This window comes from Oryctolagus cuniculus, assembly GCF_964237555.1.
Source record: "Oryctolagus cuniculus chromosome 16 unlocalized genomic scaffold, mOryCun1.1 SUPER_16_unloc_1, whole genome shotgun sequence".
Classification (NCBI taxonomy): Eukaryota; Metazoa; Chordata; class Mammalia; order Lagomorpha; family Leporidae; genus Oryctolagus; species Oryctolagus cuniculus.
Genome location: NW_027208201.1, coordinates 590027 through 609295, shown reverse-complemented (window position 1 = coordinate 609295; position 19269 = coordinate 590027). Strand labels below are relative to the sequence as shown.

General features: G+C 38.8%; 1 protein-coding gene across 1 annotated transcript; it reads right to left on the bottom strand.

The window, feature by feature from the left end:
- Positions 1-498: 498 nt before the first annotated feature.
- On the bottom strand, positions 499-9425 carry LOC127482672 (vomeronasal type-2 receptor 116-like). Its single transcript, XM_051839388.2, has 6 exons — positions 9252-9425; positions 7680-7965; positions 6510-7316; positions 5594-5821; positions 5125-5248; positions 499-1517 (listed from the first exon to the last, which is right to left on the bottom strand). The coding sequence occupies exons 1-6, from the start codon at positions 9365-9367 to the stop codon at positions 583-585; spliced, it is 2496 nt and encodes an 831-aa protein (XP_051695348.2). The 5' UTR covers positions 9368-9425; the 3' UTR covers positions 499-582.
- Between the last annotated feature and the right edge of the window lie 9844 nt (positions 9426-19269).

Sequence of the window (19269 nt, the reverse complement as noted above, 5' to 3'; positions counted from 1 at the left end):
AATGTGTAATTCATTTTATCAAAATATGAAGATAACAAGGTCAATGAGTTGACAATGAAAATACAGGATTGAAAAGAAATGAGATGGGTTTGTGCTTATGAACATAAAACCCAGGCTAAGAAATTAGTACACAGTATTATTTTGAAGGAGGAGGATTAGGACCACCATGGGGGTGTAGTGGATATAACCACCACCTGTAAACCTAACATCCCATGTAGGTGCCAGTTCATGGCCTGTCTGCTCCACTTGCAGCTCAGCTCCTTGTTAAGATCTACAAAATGCTTTGGAAGATGGCCTAAGCCTTTCCGTCCCTGGTACTCACATGGACACCTGAATTAACCTCCTTGCTTTGGCATGAACCAGCACTGGCCCACTACAGATATCTTCACATTCCATCACAAGATGGAAGGTTTATCCCACTCTCTCTTCATTTTCTGTGGATTGGTCCTTCAGAACAAGAACGTTTTAAGAAAAGTATAAATTGTTCATAAGGAGGTCACATGCTGCAAGTTATTTTATAACATCACAATGCAAAATCGGTTTTATAAATTTTAGTTTCTAACCATTGAAAACAGAGAGAGCCTAAGAGCTATTCCTGAGAACATCTGTTTCCTTGGAAATTATTCTATCCCTGAATCCTTTCAAAGCATTCTTCTCAGGTCTGAAGAGAATAATGTAGCACTTGGGAACAAAGATGCATCCCAGGAGCCCTGCACTGGAGCACAAGATGGAGAAGACCTCCACAGCCACCATGATCTTCCCCTTGGTGCTGTGGTAGACAGGCAGGAAGGTCAGCCAGACACTGCAAAACACCAGCATGCTGAATGTCAGGAACTTGGCTTCATTGAACTTGTCAGGCAAATTCCTGGCTAGGAAAGCCACAGTAAAGCTCGCCAGGGCCAAGGAACCCAGGAAGCCCAGGACACAGTACAAGGCAGTGATGGGGCCCTTTTTGCACACCAGGATGATGTGGCCATGCTCAGAGTGTGCATCTGTGTCAATAAAGGGAGGAGAAGTCCCAAGCCAGAAGCCACAGAGAGCCAGTTGGATCAGGCAGCAGATGGGAATAATGGAGTTAGGTAACCCTGATATCAGACACTGTCTCATTCTTCTCCCTGGACCAGTGACCCTGAAGGCCAGAAGCACAGTGATAGTTTTGGCCAGGACAGTGGAAATAGCCACAGTGAATATCACTCCAAATGTGGTCTGCTGGAGGACACAGGTGGTTTTGTTGGGACGACCAATGAACAGTAAGGAGCAGAGGAAGCAGAAGATGAGGGTGATGAGCAGGATGTAGCTGAGACAACGATTGTTGGCCTTGACTATGGGAGTGTCTCGGTGCTTCACAAAGACCCCAAGGACAACAACGGTGAGGACAGAGAAGCACAGAGCTGTGCAGACCAGGATCATCCCCAGGGCATCTTCAAATGACAGAAAGGTCACTCTTTTGTGGAAGCACTGGTCTCGCTCTGTGTTGGCATACTGAAGATCTGGACACTTCACACACTGGTCCATATCTAGTGAGAAACATACAATAACATCATCCCAAGTTCCTGATTCACAAGGACCTGACTTAGCCAGTTTAAGCAAGTAGTCCTTATTTGATGTTGAAATAGCATATAAGATGACATCTACAAATTATTGGCCATCATTCATGCCCATCTTCCTCATGTTAGCCAGAGTTATTACTCCATCTCCCTAAGTACCTTACATACTCATGAGTACATGCTCTTTTTGTCCTAACAAAGTACTAAGGGCTACTCTCTGAACCTACTCATGGTACTTTAAAAACCTACCTTTTTACCTGTTTCATTTTAACACCACAAATTTATTCTTCATGGTTTCTTCAGATTGGGAAGTGATGATCAAGATGCCAGGGGTTTCTATGTGTGGTAAAGACTACTCTGACCTTTATACATTGCACAAGCTTGCTGCATCCTCACTTTGAACAAGAGTAAGCAGCAGTCCTTGTTTTCTTAATGAATGCATTCTTTCATAATTCAACTTTTTTTAACTAATGCTTTTTTTCATAGATAGAACTTTGGGAATATAGTGGTTCCTTCCCCTAAACCCACCTTCCCATCCCAACTCTCATCCCACCTCCCTCCCCCTCTCCCATCTCCTTCTTTATTATGGTTCATTTTTAGTTTGATTTTAAATATAGAAGACCAACTCCATATTAAGCATAGATTTGAACAGTTTGCATCCATGAAGACAAACTACATATAGAATCGAGTTTGGGGAAAAATTGCAGTCAATTCCCAAAGCACAACTCATTATGGATGGAGTTCCTACATGGGGAATAAATGCACGGTGACTCTGTTATTCCTTTAACAATTAACCCTCTTATGTATGACATCAGTGATCACCCGAGGCTCTTGCCATAGGCTGCCATCAGTATTTGGACATTGCCATAAGAAGTTGGATGTTCTCTCCTCCCTTCTGAGAAGAGTATATTCTTTGATGACCATTTCTTTCCATTGAGGTCTCACGGAGATCCTCCATGGAGGCTATTTTTTGCCAGAGTCTTGGCTTTCCATGCCTGCAGTAAGCCCTTGTTTTAATGGTGTTATTCCCTCTGGATTCTCATGGCCCTCTCAATGACCAAAGGATCCCAGTTTTATTTCTAATGAGTGTGTATTTATTTATTCATTTATTTATTTATAATTTAATGAAAGGCAGAGTTTTGGAAGGAGGAGGAGAAGTAGGAGAGAGGGAGAGTGAGAGGGAGAGAGAGAAGGACAGGAGGACATGGAAAAAGAGAAGGGGAAAGAGAAAGAGGGAAAAAGAGAAAGGAAGAAATCTTCCACCAGTGATTCACACCCCAAATGATGGTAATAGCTGGAACTAGGCTGTCTTAAGGCAATAAGTGGGAGCTTCTTCTGGGTCTCCTACATGGTGTGGACTCAGAAACTTGGGCTGTCTTCTGCTGCTTTCCTAAGCATCAGCAGAGAGCTGCATTGGAAGTGAAGCAGCTGAGACTGGAACTGCAGCCCAACTGGGATGCTGGCATTCCAGCCAGAGGCTTCAACTCCTAGTCACAGTACTGGCCCAGGTTCCCACTCTTAATATCATGCACTGGGATATTTACTGTGTGAATTTTGGGTGCACAGGAAGTACCCAGTTATCTCACTAAACCACATCTCTCTAAGGTAGGATCTGGTTAGCCATTCTATGGGCAAGCACTGATTGAGAGATCACCATTAGAAAGCAGATGGTCAAGTTCTAGAGAAACGCAGAAGAGTTGTACACTTGATGCCTTCTGGATAAGATGCCACCCTTGAGCAGATTTCCATCAAGGAACACACTGGGATGCTGCCTGTAATCAAAGTCAGTCTGGAGATCACCTTGAACCCTACTGGCATAGTTCCACTTTGCTGCCTTTTTATCCTTGAACATGAATTTTCTTTCTCTGTCAGTATCCCCTTCTATACATTGCTCCATCGATGTCAGATATTGCAACTTGAAATTGTCTTCCAAAATTTAGGTGGTCTTATCTTTGGATAGTTCCTACTTTTGAGATATTACATGTGCTCATTTTCAGAGCTTTGTTTTCCAGAATTGGTAAGCAAAAATAACTGGTTTTTTGTAATTAATCCAGTATTCCAGCACTACTTAACTCAGTTACTGATTTTTGATTGTATTACACCATCCCAAGATTAGTTGAAAATGATGCCACTTTTATATCTTCCTTTATAATAAGTTGCATGGCTTTCATTTCTATTATATGCACAAAGCAGACCATCCTGGTAATTTCCTGCATAAGTTGCACTCTTTCTTCAACTTTGTATCCAATCTTCAGCCATAACTTCCATGACATTCTAAAGCACACTTTAGGATTTAAAACTGATCCTTCTTTTTCGCATTTTTGAGTTGTTTTGTTCTTCTTGTATAATTCTCAGATCACTTAGATTTGTTAAATGTTTTTCTTCAGTTATGCTATTCTTATTACTATTATTGTATGCAAGGCATTGGGCATGATGTAACATATTTAAAAACACTGATGGATTTATGTTGATTAAAATTTCAAATGTGTGAATTTATTTCAACAACAGTGTCTTACAATTTCATTTTACTGAAATATCTGGCAGTATTTGACCAAACAAGTTAAGATGTTTCTGTAGAAGAAACAGAATTTTTCCATTTTTTCTATTCTGTACAGGAGTTGAGAAAGAGTTCCTTTCCTATGTGAAAGTGTTTATCACAATAAAAGTATTAAGAATTATTTTCATAATCTTGAAGATACTTGGATTTTTCAAAAAAATTCCCAATGTATTTCATCATTTTTATATCTGGAAATTTCTGAATTTCTTCTCTATTCAAACTATCACCATTAAATGATTAAAAAGTTCTAGTATTACTATTTTTATATCTGTGCAGAGATCTCTTCAGCTCTCTTTGTGTAACACACAAAGACATTGTAATCTTGTTTTTAGTACTGTTCCAACTTTCTGAGGTTCATAAATTTTGCTTGTTTTATGAGCACCAATTATAAACCCTTCCAATTTTTATTTACCTCAGTTTCCTTATAATGTCCACATCCTATCTTCAAGGGTTTGTGTTGAATTTGATGTCATTAACCTACCTTGCTATGCATTCTTTTTACCATGCATGTCAGCATGTATTATTTTGAAATAAATTTTACTCATGAGTGTATGTGTGTAAGCATAGGAATGTTCCTGAAGATATATATTTTCATAAGCCATGATTTTTCTCAAAGGCTAAGGTTAGCTCATTTATGATATCTGATGAGTATTATCCTTAGCATGATATACTATATAATTTCTAATACAGCTTTTCGTCTTACACACAGTTTGATGAGAGTTATGCTTTCTCTCTGCAAGCATGCTATATTTGAATTTGGTGAAAGCATTTTATCTAAACACGCACAAGGAATGCAGACATGAATTTACCTAAATGATTTTGCAAATACTACATGTGGTAAAGTATAGTGTGCAAAGTTTTATCCTTTTAGGGATTATTACTGAATATAAGGTTTAACTTCCACCAGAAGGTTAAAAGAATCTTCTCAGCAGTCATAATCCACATCCTTTTCTTTTCATGGAGAAGAGGAAATTCTAAGAAACAGGTGTTAATTTCTCCATGAAGCTGGCACTGACTTACTTGTCTGATTGGAAATCTCATTCTCAGAACAAGGTGTGCAATCAAAACAACAGGTAGGCTTCCCCTCCAGAGGGGCTTTCCTGAATCCAGGGCTGCAACTCTCACTGCATACTGAGTGTGGAGTCTGAGAAAAATCAGATGAGTGTGGGTCAGAGTTGGGACTATTGCTTATGTTCCATGTAGAGTGTTTTCAAGTCCTGCACAACCTGTTCACTTAAACTGTAAATACCTATTTCTGACACAATGATGGCATGCAAGTTTATTTCCTAAATAAAAAGATTCAAAACGTGGAGGAACAAATGTGTGTACTGTCCATCCTCAGACACTAAAAACATAACAAAGTATTTAGATTGGGAGGGGTGTGGTTTAATGTCTCTAAGTATGCTATAATAAGCCAAATTGCACAAATCCCCATATAAATTGGAGGGTAACAATGTATAGTGTGAATCTTATGATCAGACCAACTTACCTCTGTAATTCCTGTGGCCCACTCTATCAAATTCTCAGAGAGAGACAACTGTTGGCTCTGTGGAACATACGGGGAAAACTGTCCTACTTTAACCTTACGTCCAACACCATATGGAAAATTCAGAAAGTTGAGAATGTCATATTCAGCTTCCAAATTCCCCATGTGATTCAAATTCACTAGGTCACCCGCAGGATTGGTAAGTTGGAGGTTCTTGAGAAACGGGTGCAACTGAAAAAATGCATCATATTCTCATGAAGACTGCCCAAGCAATAACACATCAAACCCAGGTTAGAGAAAGTCTTTTGTCTGTAATCACAAATAAACAAAGGGAACTTTTTATAGCCACCCAATGAATTAAAACTAAAAACCTGATGAGGACTACATCAAAATAAGTGTGATTTCACTCACTTTCATCCAAAAACAAGTGCAATCAAAAATATCTAACTGTGAAATTATGACAGTTTCAAAATGTGGAGTCCAGGTTACCAACACTCACTTATTTTCTCAGTGTCCCTAGGACAACCATCTGTAATGCAGTTACCAGAATAAAATACTATGCAATTTAATGAGATGTCTTATGTACATTGTGGATGAGCATACTCAGCAACATTTGACACTAAAAAGTAATAATTTTTTACTTCTGAGACTGAAAATGGAATGACACAGTCTAGGTATTCACAAGTCATAATTAAATTGTCAGGATGGGAGAGTAATTTTTAAGACACAGCACTGATGCTTATCTAAGTTACCTTCCCACTTGAAAAGGGAACCCTGTTTCTAATCACAAATTACAACAAAGGGCTCATTTATATCTTGTGATTGAAGGAAGGATCCCAAGTTATTGGTTTGAAAACCCGCAGAAGCTTTTAAGGGGATCATTCCAATAATACAAGTCATGCAAAGGAAACCAAATTACCTGCCAAGGAGAAAATTCCACCTTTGACCCACTGCTCACTGGCTGCATTTCTAACTCTTGTAGAAGCATCTCATGTACACTGTGGGCCACAGCATACACAGCATTGTATATGTTGTAACTCCCATCACTCATGCTCATATCAAAATGATGGAAAGGCAACGATTCCAAGGAGGCATTCAGTGGACAGTTTCTCAAGGTTTTGCACGACGCCCCAGTAACTGAGCAATGAAAATGTAGTGACCAGAATGTAGAGAGGTAAAAGTCTTCTGGGTATTTGGAAGGGTTAACTGTCTGAAGAAAGTTTTTGAAACCAGAGATCTCACTATGGTGGTGTGAAAAAATGAGAGTCCCATGGAATGAGTGCAGCAGGATATGATGCTCATCGCTGGCAAAATCCCATTGTGAGGTGGTGACCCAGACTTTCCATGTCATTACACGTTTCCATGTTGGAAAGCTGACACCTATGAGTGAATCAGTGTCACAGAAAAGAATCACCACATTTGCTGATGATTTTAGGATCTGGATATGAAACCTATTCTGGAGTGAATTACGTGACTCCTCAGTGACTGGGATGAATTCCACAAAGTCTACACAGATGCCATTCTTCTGCATCTTGACTTTCAAATTGGACATAAACTGAATACCTTTTGGGAGGTCTGAGATGGCCAAACCCACCCAGGTCCAGCTAAAATGAAGCATCAAGGAGACCATGCCAACAGCCAGAGAAGTGTCTTTAGGGGCCATCTGATAGAGGGAAGGAAACTGACCACTGTCACTCAGAATAGGTTCAAAACATCCAAGAGTCAGCTAAGGGAAAAGGCAAGAAATCTGTGTAAGGTTATTGCTATAGTGAATAATCTTATTCCTGAAGAAATTAAGCAAATGATTGATGGATCAGAAGATTTTAGAATATTTCATTTTTCTCATCTCCCATTACATATAAACTTCCTAGTTCATGAGTCATTAGACTCACAAGTTGAGGAAAACATTTCTCATTATCACTCACCCACATCACTTTAGAACAAATGTGGCTACCTCACCAAATGTCTGCACACCTTCTCCTTAGAATATGCACTGTGTGAAATATATAAGGTCTCTGTCACTTAAACTTTTGGGTCTAAGTAAGGCACCTAAGGTGATGTGCTTTTTCCCTCTCCTTTACACACTCACCTGTGGAATTTTGTAGAGTTCCAGGAGTGTCCTCATTTGGACAGCAATGCTTGTTCCTGATATTATGGCTACAGACTTGCTCTGTTTCCTACACATGTAATTGGGAACATGGTTTTCCATTCCCGCAAGCCAGATGAAGGGATTCTCCATCACCATCATGTCACTGTGCATGACATTATAGAGATCAAATCCCAATGTCATGTTGGGTAAAAGATGGGGGTTATTGTTGATCTCCTCAATAGCAAAAACCAAGGCCAGAACATATTGGTAGTTTTTGGATTGAAACCTGCACGAAAGGCACAAGGATCTTTAAGGGAAAAGCCTGCAGTCCTGATTATCATCAATTCTACTGTAATTACTCTGACAGATGGATTGGTCATGGTCAAAAATTCAAGTGTTCTAATCTTTATATGTACATTTGCTTAGGACAGAGTGTCAAGAGCATCGCATTTGCAGGACAGTTGTCCTCACCAGAACCAAAGTTGCTAGTATCTTTATCCGGGTCACCCAGCCTAAAAGATTCTAAAAAATAAGATCTGCTTTTACACCATAATGTCACATCATTAAATGCTTCTTGAAATAAGAGTCATATGATCATAAGGCTGCAGGATGCAACGGGAAAAGAGAATAACTCAGCTGAAGGCTATGTGATCAGAAATTTGGATGACATCAAAGCATGGAGAATGGTAGATGGAATTTTGGAGTTTATCGAGAAAAATCTCTTCCCCATCAAATGTACTGATCAACGACCATCCCAAGCCAGGAAAATGAAATCAGATTCAGAGCCTGAAAGAAGGGAAACAGTGAAAGGGGAGGAGCACTTTGGAGAAGCTGGAAACACTCCCTGGGTGGACTGGAATCGCTTTATATATATATATATATATATATATATATATATATATATATATAACATTTATATTTAGCTATAAAAATGTATCTTAAAGAGGGGTGGAAGCAGAATAACCCCCCTTCTGAAATGTATTTTTCCCAGAAAAGGAAAGAATCAGGGACACATCATGAGTGTTGTAGATTCCAAACATTAAATTTCTTATGTTCATCATTAAAATATAATTTTTATATTTGTGCAAAGGTGTTGAGTCAAGATTGCTTTTAACTAGTGAAAACTTACTCTCTTGAATATCTTTTCTTCTTTACAATGTAGAAGAAATGAAGTGTTCTCATGGCCCCCAAATCTAGTACGTAGAATAAAAGATTGTGTGCACATGTAGAAGAGCTCATGTAACTCAGTTCATTCATTACAGTGCATGGGTTCTGTAAGAATCTTCTACTGAGACACAGTAGGCACCTAAGTAGATGAACATGGACAGGGAAGGACAGGAAGATCCCATCCTGACTCTCCTTCCTCCTACGATTAGAAAACCTTTCCCTGAACCGTGCATGAACACAAGAAAGAAAATGTCACCTCATGCCCCAAATTAATTATCAGCACTTTTTAGGAGAGACAGAGAATGCAAAGTGTAGGAAACCACATATCTCTATCCATCTGCAGACCCAATAACAAGTAGTTATTATGTAAATCAAGGGAAAATGATTATGGCAACGGAAACTTACCGGATGAATGTGAGATCTCTTTGGAAAATATTCATGATTCTGTCAACGAGGTGTATGTAAATGGGGAAAAAGGCAGCAATCTCAATATCTCCATCCTTGTAAAAACTCTGTTCCATCTGGGAATAGCACTTGGGACCATCCTGACAAATCACAAGGAGATATAGCTGCAGAAAAAGCAACAGAAAAATCCAAGGAAACATTTTCAAAGTCTCTGAAAAACCCTAGGACACAACCACAGTGGAGCATGCAGGGTCATGCAGGTGCATACATATAGCATGTTTGTGTGTGTGTGTGTGTGTGTGTGTGATTCCTTGAATCAAGCTACTTTAATACTGCTCCATCTGATTTTTTCCACCAGCTGTCCATTTCTCCATGGGGGAATTGTAAACCCTTTCTGCCCTCAGGCTTTGCAGCTCAGGTCTTCTGCCAGGTGAAAAATACAGGAAAGAAAACATGTTTGTGATTCATCCTCTTCACCCCAGGTGCCAGGATTTCCTCCAAGTTCATGGATATAAAGACTCAAGGGAGAAACTCCTCTCAGTTACATTTGGTCAATGGGCTTTGTCAATAAACCTCTCCATGAACTTTTGGCAATTATGTACCTGGATTACATCAGATGGCATGAAGGGCAGCATCAGGCAAGGTTCTCTTAAAGGTTTCAGACCAGAAAATTCCTGTGTCACACACTTTAAAGATAATGAGCCACACAATGCAGCCTCCCACACTGCATTTTTGGGCAGGCACATTTCGTCTTGATGCCACATAGACCCCAAACCAATCCTGTATAGAGAGATACCCACTAGGACATGTGGTTTTCAATCACTGTGGAACCAGTAATCACGCTGAAATCAGAAGTTCCGATTCTGTATGTCAAATCACCACATCTTCAGGTGTAAAACAAGAAACCCTTCCACTAGTGTTAACCACGGTAATCTCATGTTGATCTGTTTTTGCACCTTCAACCTTGGTTGATGCTCTCATGAGAACTAGGAACTATTTGAGTACTTTTTGCTTTTTACTATAAGACAGACAACAGCAGCCAGAAGTCACCTCATTATTCCCACCACCACAAACACCAAGGGCAGGATGATGGCTGCAGACAACTGTACTGCTTGAATGCAAGTGACTTTCAGAACTATTATGATGGACAGGGCAGCTACATACCTTTAATCTTTTGCAAAACCCACATACTACACAACACGAGAGTGAACACAATGGATAGTATGTCCTGTAGGTAATAGTGATGATCAACACTGACTAATCATTTGTGCTTGCATATCAGTGTGATGTATTGCTAATGAAGTAAATCTAATAAGGATGGGACAAGAGGGCAATAAGAGAACTCTAGTATTCCACTCAGATGCTTTCTAAACTCATACTGGTATAAATGAGATGCCTATTATTTTAAGCAAAACACATTTTCCATTGCCTAATCACTGCTCTGATGCTACTAGTGAGGTTTTAATAGAGGCTCATACAAATTGAGATGAAGTATAGCCACAACACACACAGAATTCACTGACTTACATAAAAATGAAAGTTCATTGTCTTGATGAGTTTGATTTATTACCAGTACAATGATGAAACTCGTAGTCTGTTCAGTTAACAAGAAAAGTAAATCTAAATCAGAGAGCAAATATCTCCTGTTCTCTCTAATGTGTAGAAACTAAAAGTAGAGTCAATCTGAATGCAAATGATTTACTAAAAAAGATTAGGAATGGAAAGGATACACTCCATGCAATGAGAAGTCTTCAAAAATTCATGGAAAATGTATGTTATGAAACAATGATGCAAAACAATTTTTAACTTTTATTTAATGAATACAAATTTCCAAAGTATAGCTTATGGATTACAATGCCCCCCCCCAAAACATCCCTCCCACACGCAACCTTCCACTTTCTTGCTCCCTCTCCCCTTCCATTCACATCAAGATTCAATTTCAATTATCTTTATATACAGAAGATCAGTTTAGCATATACTGAGTAAAGATTTCAACAGTTTGCACCCACATAGAAACACAAAGTGAAAAAGACTGTTTGAGTACTAGTTACAGCATTAAATCACAATGTACAGCACATTAAGGACAGAGATCCTACATGAGGAGTAAGTGCACAGTGACTCCTGTTGTTGACTTAACAAATTGACACTCTTGTTTATGGCATCAGTAATCACCCTAGGCTCTTGTCATGAGTTGGCAAGGCTATGGAATCCTTTTGAGTTCACTGACTCTTATCTTATTTAGACAAGTTTGTAGTCAAAGTGGAAGTTCTCTCCTCCTTTCAGAGAAAGGTACCTCCTTCATTGATGACCTGTTCTTTTCACTGGGATCTCACTCATGGAGATCTTTCATTTAGGTCCCCTTTTTTTTTTTACCGGAGTGTTTTGGCTTTCCATGCCTGTAATACTCTCATGGGCTTTTCAGCCAGATCTGTGTGCCTTAAGGGCTGACTCTGAGGCCAGAGTGCTGTTTAGGACATCTGCCATTCTATGGGTCTGCTGTGTATCTCACTTCCCATTTTGGATCATTCTCTCCTTTTTTATTTGATCAGCTAGTATTTGCAGACACCAGTCTTCTTTATGTGCTCCCTTTGGCTCTTAGTCCTATCATTATGATCAATTGTGAACAGAAATTGATCACTGGGACTAGTGATATGTCATTGGTACATGCCACCTTGATGGGATTGAATTGGAATCCCCTGGTATGTTTCTAACTCTACCGTTTGAGGTAAGTCAGCTTGAGCATGTCCCGAATTGCACATCTCTTCCCTCTCTTATTCCCACTCATATTTAACAGCGATCACTTTTCAGTTAAGTTTCAACACTTAAGAATAACTGTGTATTCATTACAGTATTCAACGAAAAGTATTAAGTAGAACAAACAAAAAAATACTAAGAGGGATAACGTATTAAGTTGTTCATTAACAGTCAGGGCAAGGGCTGATCAAGTCTTCATTTTTCATAGTGTTCATTTCACTTTAACAGGTTTCCTTTTTGGTGCTCAGTTAGTTGTCTTGGATCAGGGAGAACCTATGGTATTTGTCCCTTTGGGACTGGCTTATTTCACTCAGCATAATGCTTTCCAGATTCCTAACAGGGATCACTTTTCAGTTAAAATATAAACACCTAAGAATAATTGTGCGTTAATTACGGAGTTCAACCAATAGTACTAGAACAAAAAAAAATACTAAAATGGAGAAAGTATTACATTCTTCATCCCATAACCACCCACCCTCCCACAAACCATCCCATCTCCTACTCCCTCTCTCAATCTATTCATCATTAAGATTCATTTGTAATTATCTTTCTATACAGAAGATCAACTCTATACTAAGTAAAATTTCAAAAGTTTGCACCCACACAGACACACAAACTATAAAGTAAAGTGGTTTTTTTTTTTGTAAAGTAAATTTTGAAGATTCGTTTTAGCGATAATTCTCAAAGTATAACACATTAAAGACAGAGGTCCTACAAGGGGTGCAAGTTCACAGTGACTTCTGTTGTGGATTTAGCAATTGACACCCTTATTTATGACACCAGTAATCATCTGAGGCTCCTGTCATGAGCTTCCAAGGCTATGGAAGCCTCTTGAGTTCACAAACTCTCATCTAACCTATTTAGACAAGGTTATAATCAAAGTGGAAGTTCTCTCCTCCCTTCAGAAAAAGGTACTTCCTTCTTTGTTGGCCGCTTCTTTCAATGGATCTCACTCACAGAGATCCTTCATTTAGGCCTTTTTTTTACCACAGTATCTTGGATTTCCATGCCTCTGTTGCATTCGTGGGATTTTCAGCCAAATCCAAATGCCTTAAGGGCTGATTCTGAGGCCAAAGTGCTGTTTAGGGCATATGAGTCTGCTGTGTATCCCGTTCGCATGTTGGGATCGTTCTCTCCTTTTTAATTCTATCAGTTATTATTACCAGACACTGGACTTGTTTATGTGATTCCTTTGACACTTAATCCTACCTTTATGATCAGTTATGAACTTCAACTGATCAATTTACCTAGTAACATGGCATTGGTATCTGCCAACTTAATGGGATTTGGAGCCCCATGGCACCTTTTTTGCTTTACCATTAGGGGTAAGTCCAAGGGTGCATGTGCCAAAATGTACATCTCCTATCTCTCTTATTCCACTCCTATTTTTAACAGGGATATCACTTCAGTTGGATTTATACCCCTAAGAAAAATTCTGTGTTAATTAAAGAGTTCAAAGAATGGCATTGAGTAGAAAAAAAATACTAAGAGGAATAAAATAGTAAGCTGTTCCTTGAAAGTCAGAACAAGTGTAGATGAAGTCATTGCTTATCATAGTGTCAGTTTCACTTCTACAGGTTTCCATTTAGGTGATCAGTTAGTTGTCACAGATCAGGGAGAGCATATAATATTTGTCCCTTTGGGACTGGTTTATTTTACTCAGCATGATTTTTCCAGATTCCTCTGTTTTGTTGCAAATGACTGCATTTCATTTTTTTTTACTACTGTGCACAATTCTGTAGAATACATATCCATAGTTTCTTTATCCAGTCTTCCATCGATTGGCATTTAGGCCCATTCCATGTCTTAGCTATTGTGAATTGAGCTGCAATAAACATTGAGGTTCAGATAGCTCTTTTATTTGCCAATTTAATTTCACTTGGGTTAATGTTGTGGAGTGTGATGGCTGGGTCGTGTGGTATGGCTATATTCTGGTTTCTGAGAAGACTCCAAACTGTCTTCTATAGTGACTCTACCAATTTGAATTCACAGCAACAGTGGATTAGTGTGCCTTTTCCCACACATCCTCACCAGCATCTGTTGTTAGTTGATTTCTGTATGTAAGCCATTCTAACAGGGTGAGGTAAAGCCTCATTGTGATTTGGATTTGCATTTCCCTGATGGCTAATGATTTTGAACATTTTTCATGCTGGCCATGAGTTCTTCATAAATTGCTTTGATTGTGTTGAGGAATGTTCCTTCTATACACAATTTGTTTAGAATTTTCATCATAAAAGAGTGTTGTATTTTATCAAATGCTTTCTCTGCATCTATTGGGATAATAATATGGTTTTCCTCTGCAGTTTGTTAATGTGGATATCACATTGATTGATTTTTGAACATTGAACCATCCCTGCATACCAAGAATAAATCCCACTGGGTATGGGTGGATAATCTTTCTGATATGTTGTTGAATTCTACTGGCCCGAGTTTACTGAGGATTATTGTATCTATATTCTTCAGGGAAATTGGTCTGTAATTCTCTTTCTCTGTTGAATCTCTTTCAGGTTTAGAAAATAATGTGGTACTGGCTTCAAAGACAGTATCTGGGAGGATTCCCTCTTTTGATTGTTTTAAATAGCTTGAGAAGAATTGTAGATCGTTCTTCTTTAAATGTCTGGTAGAATTCAGCAGTGAGTCCATCCGGTCCTGGGCTGTTCTTTTTTGGGAGGGCTTTTATTACTGATTCCATTTCTGTGTTGGTTATGGGTCTGTTTAGGTTTCCTATGTCTTCATAGTTCAATTTAGGTAGGGTGTATGTGTCAAGGAATCTATCCATTTCTGTTAGATTTCCCAGTCTGTTGGCATACAACTCTTTTTAGTAATTTCTGATGACTTTTTTTTCTATTTCTGAGGTTTCTGTGTTAAACTCTTTTTCTTCTCTAATTTTATTGGTTTCGGTCTTCTCTCACCTTTTCATGGTTAGTTGGGCCAAGGGTGTGTCAATTTTGATTATTTTTTCAAAAAAAGCTTTTAATTTTTCTGATCTTTCGTTTATTATTTGGATTCAATTTTATTGATTTCTTCTCTAATTTTAATTATTTCTCTTCTCCTACTAGTTTTGTGTTTGCATTGCTGTGTTTTATACAAGAGCCTAGAGATGCATTGATGGCTCATTTTTTGGTGCCTTTCCAATTTCTTAATGTAGGCACCTATTGCTATAAGCATTCCTCTTAACACTGCTTTTGCTGTATCCCATAAGTTTTGATATGTTGTATTGTTATCTTTATTTGCTTCCAGAAAGTTTTCAATTTCTCTTTTGACTTTTTCTATGAGTCTGTTGTTCAGTCTGCATGTGTTTGCATATGCTCTAGGGATTCCTTAGTTGCTAATTTCCAGCTTCATTCCATTGTAATCTGGAAGATGCATTGTATGATTTTGATTCTTTTGAATTTGCTGAGACTTGCTTAATGGCCTAGCATATGGTCATTCTTGGAGAAAATTCCATGCACTGCTGAGACAAATGTGTATCTGCAACTGAAAGATGAAAAGTTTCAGAGGTATTCATTAGATCCATTTGTCAGTAGTGTCAATTAAATCTGCTGTTTCCTTGTTGATTTTCTGTCTGGTTGATCTGTCCATTGCTGAAAGTGGATTATTCAAGTCCCCCAATACTACTGTATTGTAGTCTAAATCTCCCTTTAAATCACTTAACATATCTTTTAAATAGTCCAGTGTCCTGTAATTATGTGCATAAATGTTTATAATGGTTACCTCTTCCTGTTGAATTGATCCCTTACTCATTATATAGTGTCCCTCTTTCTCTCTTTCAACACTTTTCATGTTAAAGTCTATTTTGTCTGATATTAAGATGGCTACACCAGCTCTTTTTTTGGTTTCTGTTGGCATGGAATAACTTTTTCCAACCTTTCACTTTTAGTCTGCATACTCCTTTGTTGGAAAGATGTCTTTCTGGTAAGTAGCAAATAGATGTGTTTTGTTTTTTAATCCATTCAGACAGTCTCTGGCATTTAACTGGAGAGTTGAGGCCATTTGTATACAATGTAACTATTGGTAAGTCATGACATTGCCTTGTCCTTTTTCCAAAGATATTTCTAATATATAATTTGAACTTCCCATGATCATTTACTGAGAGATTTTCTTCCTTGACCTTCTTCTGTATTGAGGACTGTGTTTCTGTGTGTAACATATCTGTAAGCATCTTTTGCAGAGCTGGAAGAGTGGTGACAAATTCTTTCAATTTCTCTTTGCAATGGAAGGTCTTTATTTCACCTTAATTTACAAATGAGAGATTTTCAGGTTATAATATTCTGGGATGACAGTTTTCTCTTTAGTACTTGGGCTATCACTCACCATTCCCTCCTAGCCTATAGGGTTTCTGATGAGAAGTCTGCAGTTAGTGTAATTGGAGATCCTCTGAAAGTAATCTGGTGTTTCTCTCCTGCACATTTTAGAATCTTTTTTTTATGTTTCACTGTGGTGAGTTTGATTATAATGTATTGTGGCGAGGATCTTTTCTGGTCATGTCTACTGGGAGTTCTGTATGCTTCCTATACTTGGACGTCTCTTTCTTTCTCCAAACCCGGGAAGTTTTCTGCTAGTATCTCACTAAAAAGGCCTTCTAATCCTTTCTCTCTCACCATGCCCTCAGGAACTCCTAAAACCTGAATGTTGGGTTTCATAATACAATCCTGTCGATTCCCAACAACATTTTTTATATTTCTAATTTCCTCTTCTTGTCATTGGTTTGACTGTATACTTTCTTGTGCTCTGTCTTCTAAGACCAATATTCTCTCTTCTGCCTCACTGATTCTGTTTTTAATGCCCTCAATGGCATTTTTTACTTGTTCTGTTGAATTCCTCATTTCATTTTGATTTCTCTTCAGTAAGTCAATTTCATGTTCGACTAAATTCATCATTTCATTTTGATTCCTCCTTAAGATTTCATTTTCATGAGATAGATTTTCTTTCATTTCCTGCATGGATTTCAGCAGTTTGTGTATTTGCTTTTGATTCCTTCTATGTAATCTTGTCATCAGTATTTTAAGTTCCATTGCTTGCATTTCTTCCACCTAATCTTGTATTGAAGTGTCATTTTATTTTGGGAGTGTCATATTTTCATCCTTCTTCTTATTTCCTGGATTGTTGCATTTGTTGTTTTGCATTTTATGAAATAGTGGTTGCTTTCTTCTTTTTCTTCCACTGTGTCAGCTTTTATCATTGTACTATGACTCTGTAGATAAGTGGACTGTTTTCAGTGAATCTCTAGAGGCTTGTGGTGGGTGTGGCCAGAGAGCTCTGTTTAGTTCTCCAGGGTCAAGAGTGTGCGTAAAGTGAAAAACCCAGTTTGGGTGCGGTCAATCTCCTCTCTTTTTAATCAGAAGGAAAGTAATACCACTCAGCTGAGCTATTCTCCTCGATGGAGACCAATGCAAGAGCACGAGCCCCAGTGGGTATAATATTCATCTACTCTGTCCCAAGGACCACACAAAGGATCTGTGCAGTCCTCAGTGTATTTCCCCAGAAATGTCTCTCACAGAGTTACAAGGACCACCCAAGCTTGTGGCATCTCCCACTGAGACTGCTTAAAGTCTCAGCCACACAGTGAGTTCTTCCACACAAGCTTTTTTTTCACAGTCCCAGTACAGAAGCCTCACACACTCACAAGTTCTGATTCGCCTGTTATTTCTCCCAACCAGAATCAGGAATCTCTACTCAGCTGATTGCTTGGTGCAGTCACAAGCAAGTGCAGCTGTTACTTATGTCCAAAATGGCAACTGCTCTATTGGCTTTTATGCCTTTGTTGGGTGATCAGTGAGAGAGAAACTTGTCTGCACCATCCTCTTTTTTCTCTCTTTTCTAGTTAGGCTGGTGCAATTTCACCCATGGGGCTTCAAGCCTCATTACCTCTAAGCTCTTCCTGCCACTTTTTCACCAGTGTCTTGGGCTACTGTGGTCTCATCTCACCTCACTTTCCAGCACACATGTGTAGCTCTCAGCTATTGGAGTCCCAAGCTGTGGGCATTCACATCCTCCCATGGGTCCACTGTGTGTCTCTAATTTTAGAAGAGTTTCCTCTGCCTTTTTTTCTCAACTCTTCCCTGAGAATACACTATCTCCACTTTTTTACAACAATTTTATCCTGAGCTGGATCAGTAAGCTCCCTCCCTATTCCACCATCTTGGAACTCCATCTTCTACATTCTTAATGCTGAACATTATGGTTTTTGTAGCCCAGGCCACTGCAGTCTGATCTCCCCTTACCCAAGATGTTATTTTCTGTGGTTCTTGGCCCCTAAAGTTCAATTTAGACAGAAATGTATGATCTCAGATTCTATACTTTTTGCAATTACAATACATATTTTCCTTAAATAAGTCTGAATGCTACATTTGAAGCATTCATTATAAGCTATAAAACCATAATTTTCAGCAGAGAGCTGCAACACAAGTGAAAGTGCCAGAACTGGAACCAGTGCCAATATGAGATGCCAGCACTGCAGCGAGTGGATGTACCTACTATGACAATTTGCCAGCACCAGTTTGAGAGCATTATAGATCACAACTCTTATAAAACATGTCCAGGAAAGTCCTTTTCTTCTTTACCATTTTCTTCTCTCTATGTAAAATAGAGAAAATATCACTACTCCTATCTCTGAGTGCTTCCTCTTTATATTCTACCTTTGGACAAAGAAAATTTTTATTTTACATCTTTTTGTACACTTGAGAAGGTCACCCGGATGAATGTGGGTTTTCTGTCTCCCCTTCTTACCAATCTGTGGGAATTTGTAGAGCTCCAGGAGTGTCCCAATCTGAGTAGAAATTCTTGTCCTGGAGAGTACTGCTACAGTAGAGGTCTCACTCTTCTTTAGCTGTAATGTGGGAAGTCTTTGTCCAGCCATGAAAGCCAGATGAGGAGACTCTCCCTTGTCCTTAGGTCACTGTGCATGACACAATACAGATCAAATCCCAGAGTCATGTTGGGCAAAAGAGAGGGGTTCCAGCTGATGTCCTCATTGGTAAATACCAGAGCCAGAACATACTGGTAATTCTAGGATGCAAACCAACATGGAGGACACAGAGATGCTTAGGGAAAAGATTCTAACCATGATTATTACCAACTACAATCCTATCACTGCTATAGAATGAATGTGGTGTGCAAATATACAGAGGTTGAAATACTGCTCTGTTGTGTGCTCATAGCTGATGAGGTCTTTGGGAGGTAATTACAATTTTTTATGACTTACCTACCCACTTTCTTGGATATTTCCAATATGAGAATGTGGAGAGAGATTGTACATCTCAAC

What these genes read in the sequence shown, in the direction of transcription:
- LOC127482672 (XM_051839388.2), bottom strand. Translation starts at nt 9,367, where the DNA reads ATGGAACAGAGTTTTTACAAGGATGGAGATATTGAGATTGCTGCCTTT. An exon ending in AACTCTACAAAATTCCACAG is followed by an intron (nt 7,317 to 7,679) that starts GTGAGTGTGTAA and finishes CTTTTCCCTTAG; the next exon opens with CTGACTCTTGGATGTTTTGA. An exon ending in TGGAATTTTCTCCTTGGCAG is followed by an intron (nt 5,822 to 6,509) that starts GTAATTTGGTTT and finishes GCATTTTTTCAG; the next exon opens with TTGCACCCGTTTCTCAAGAA.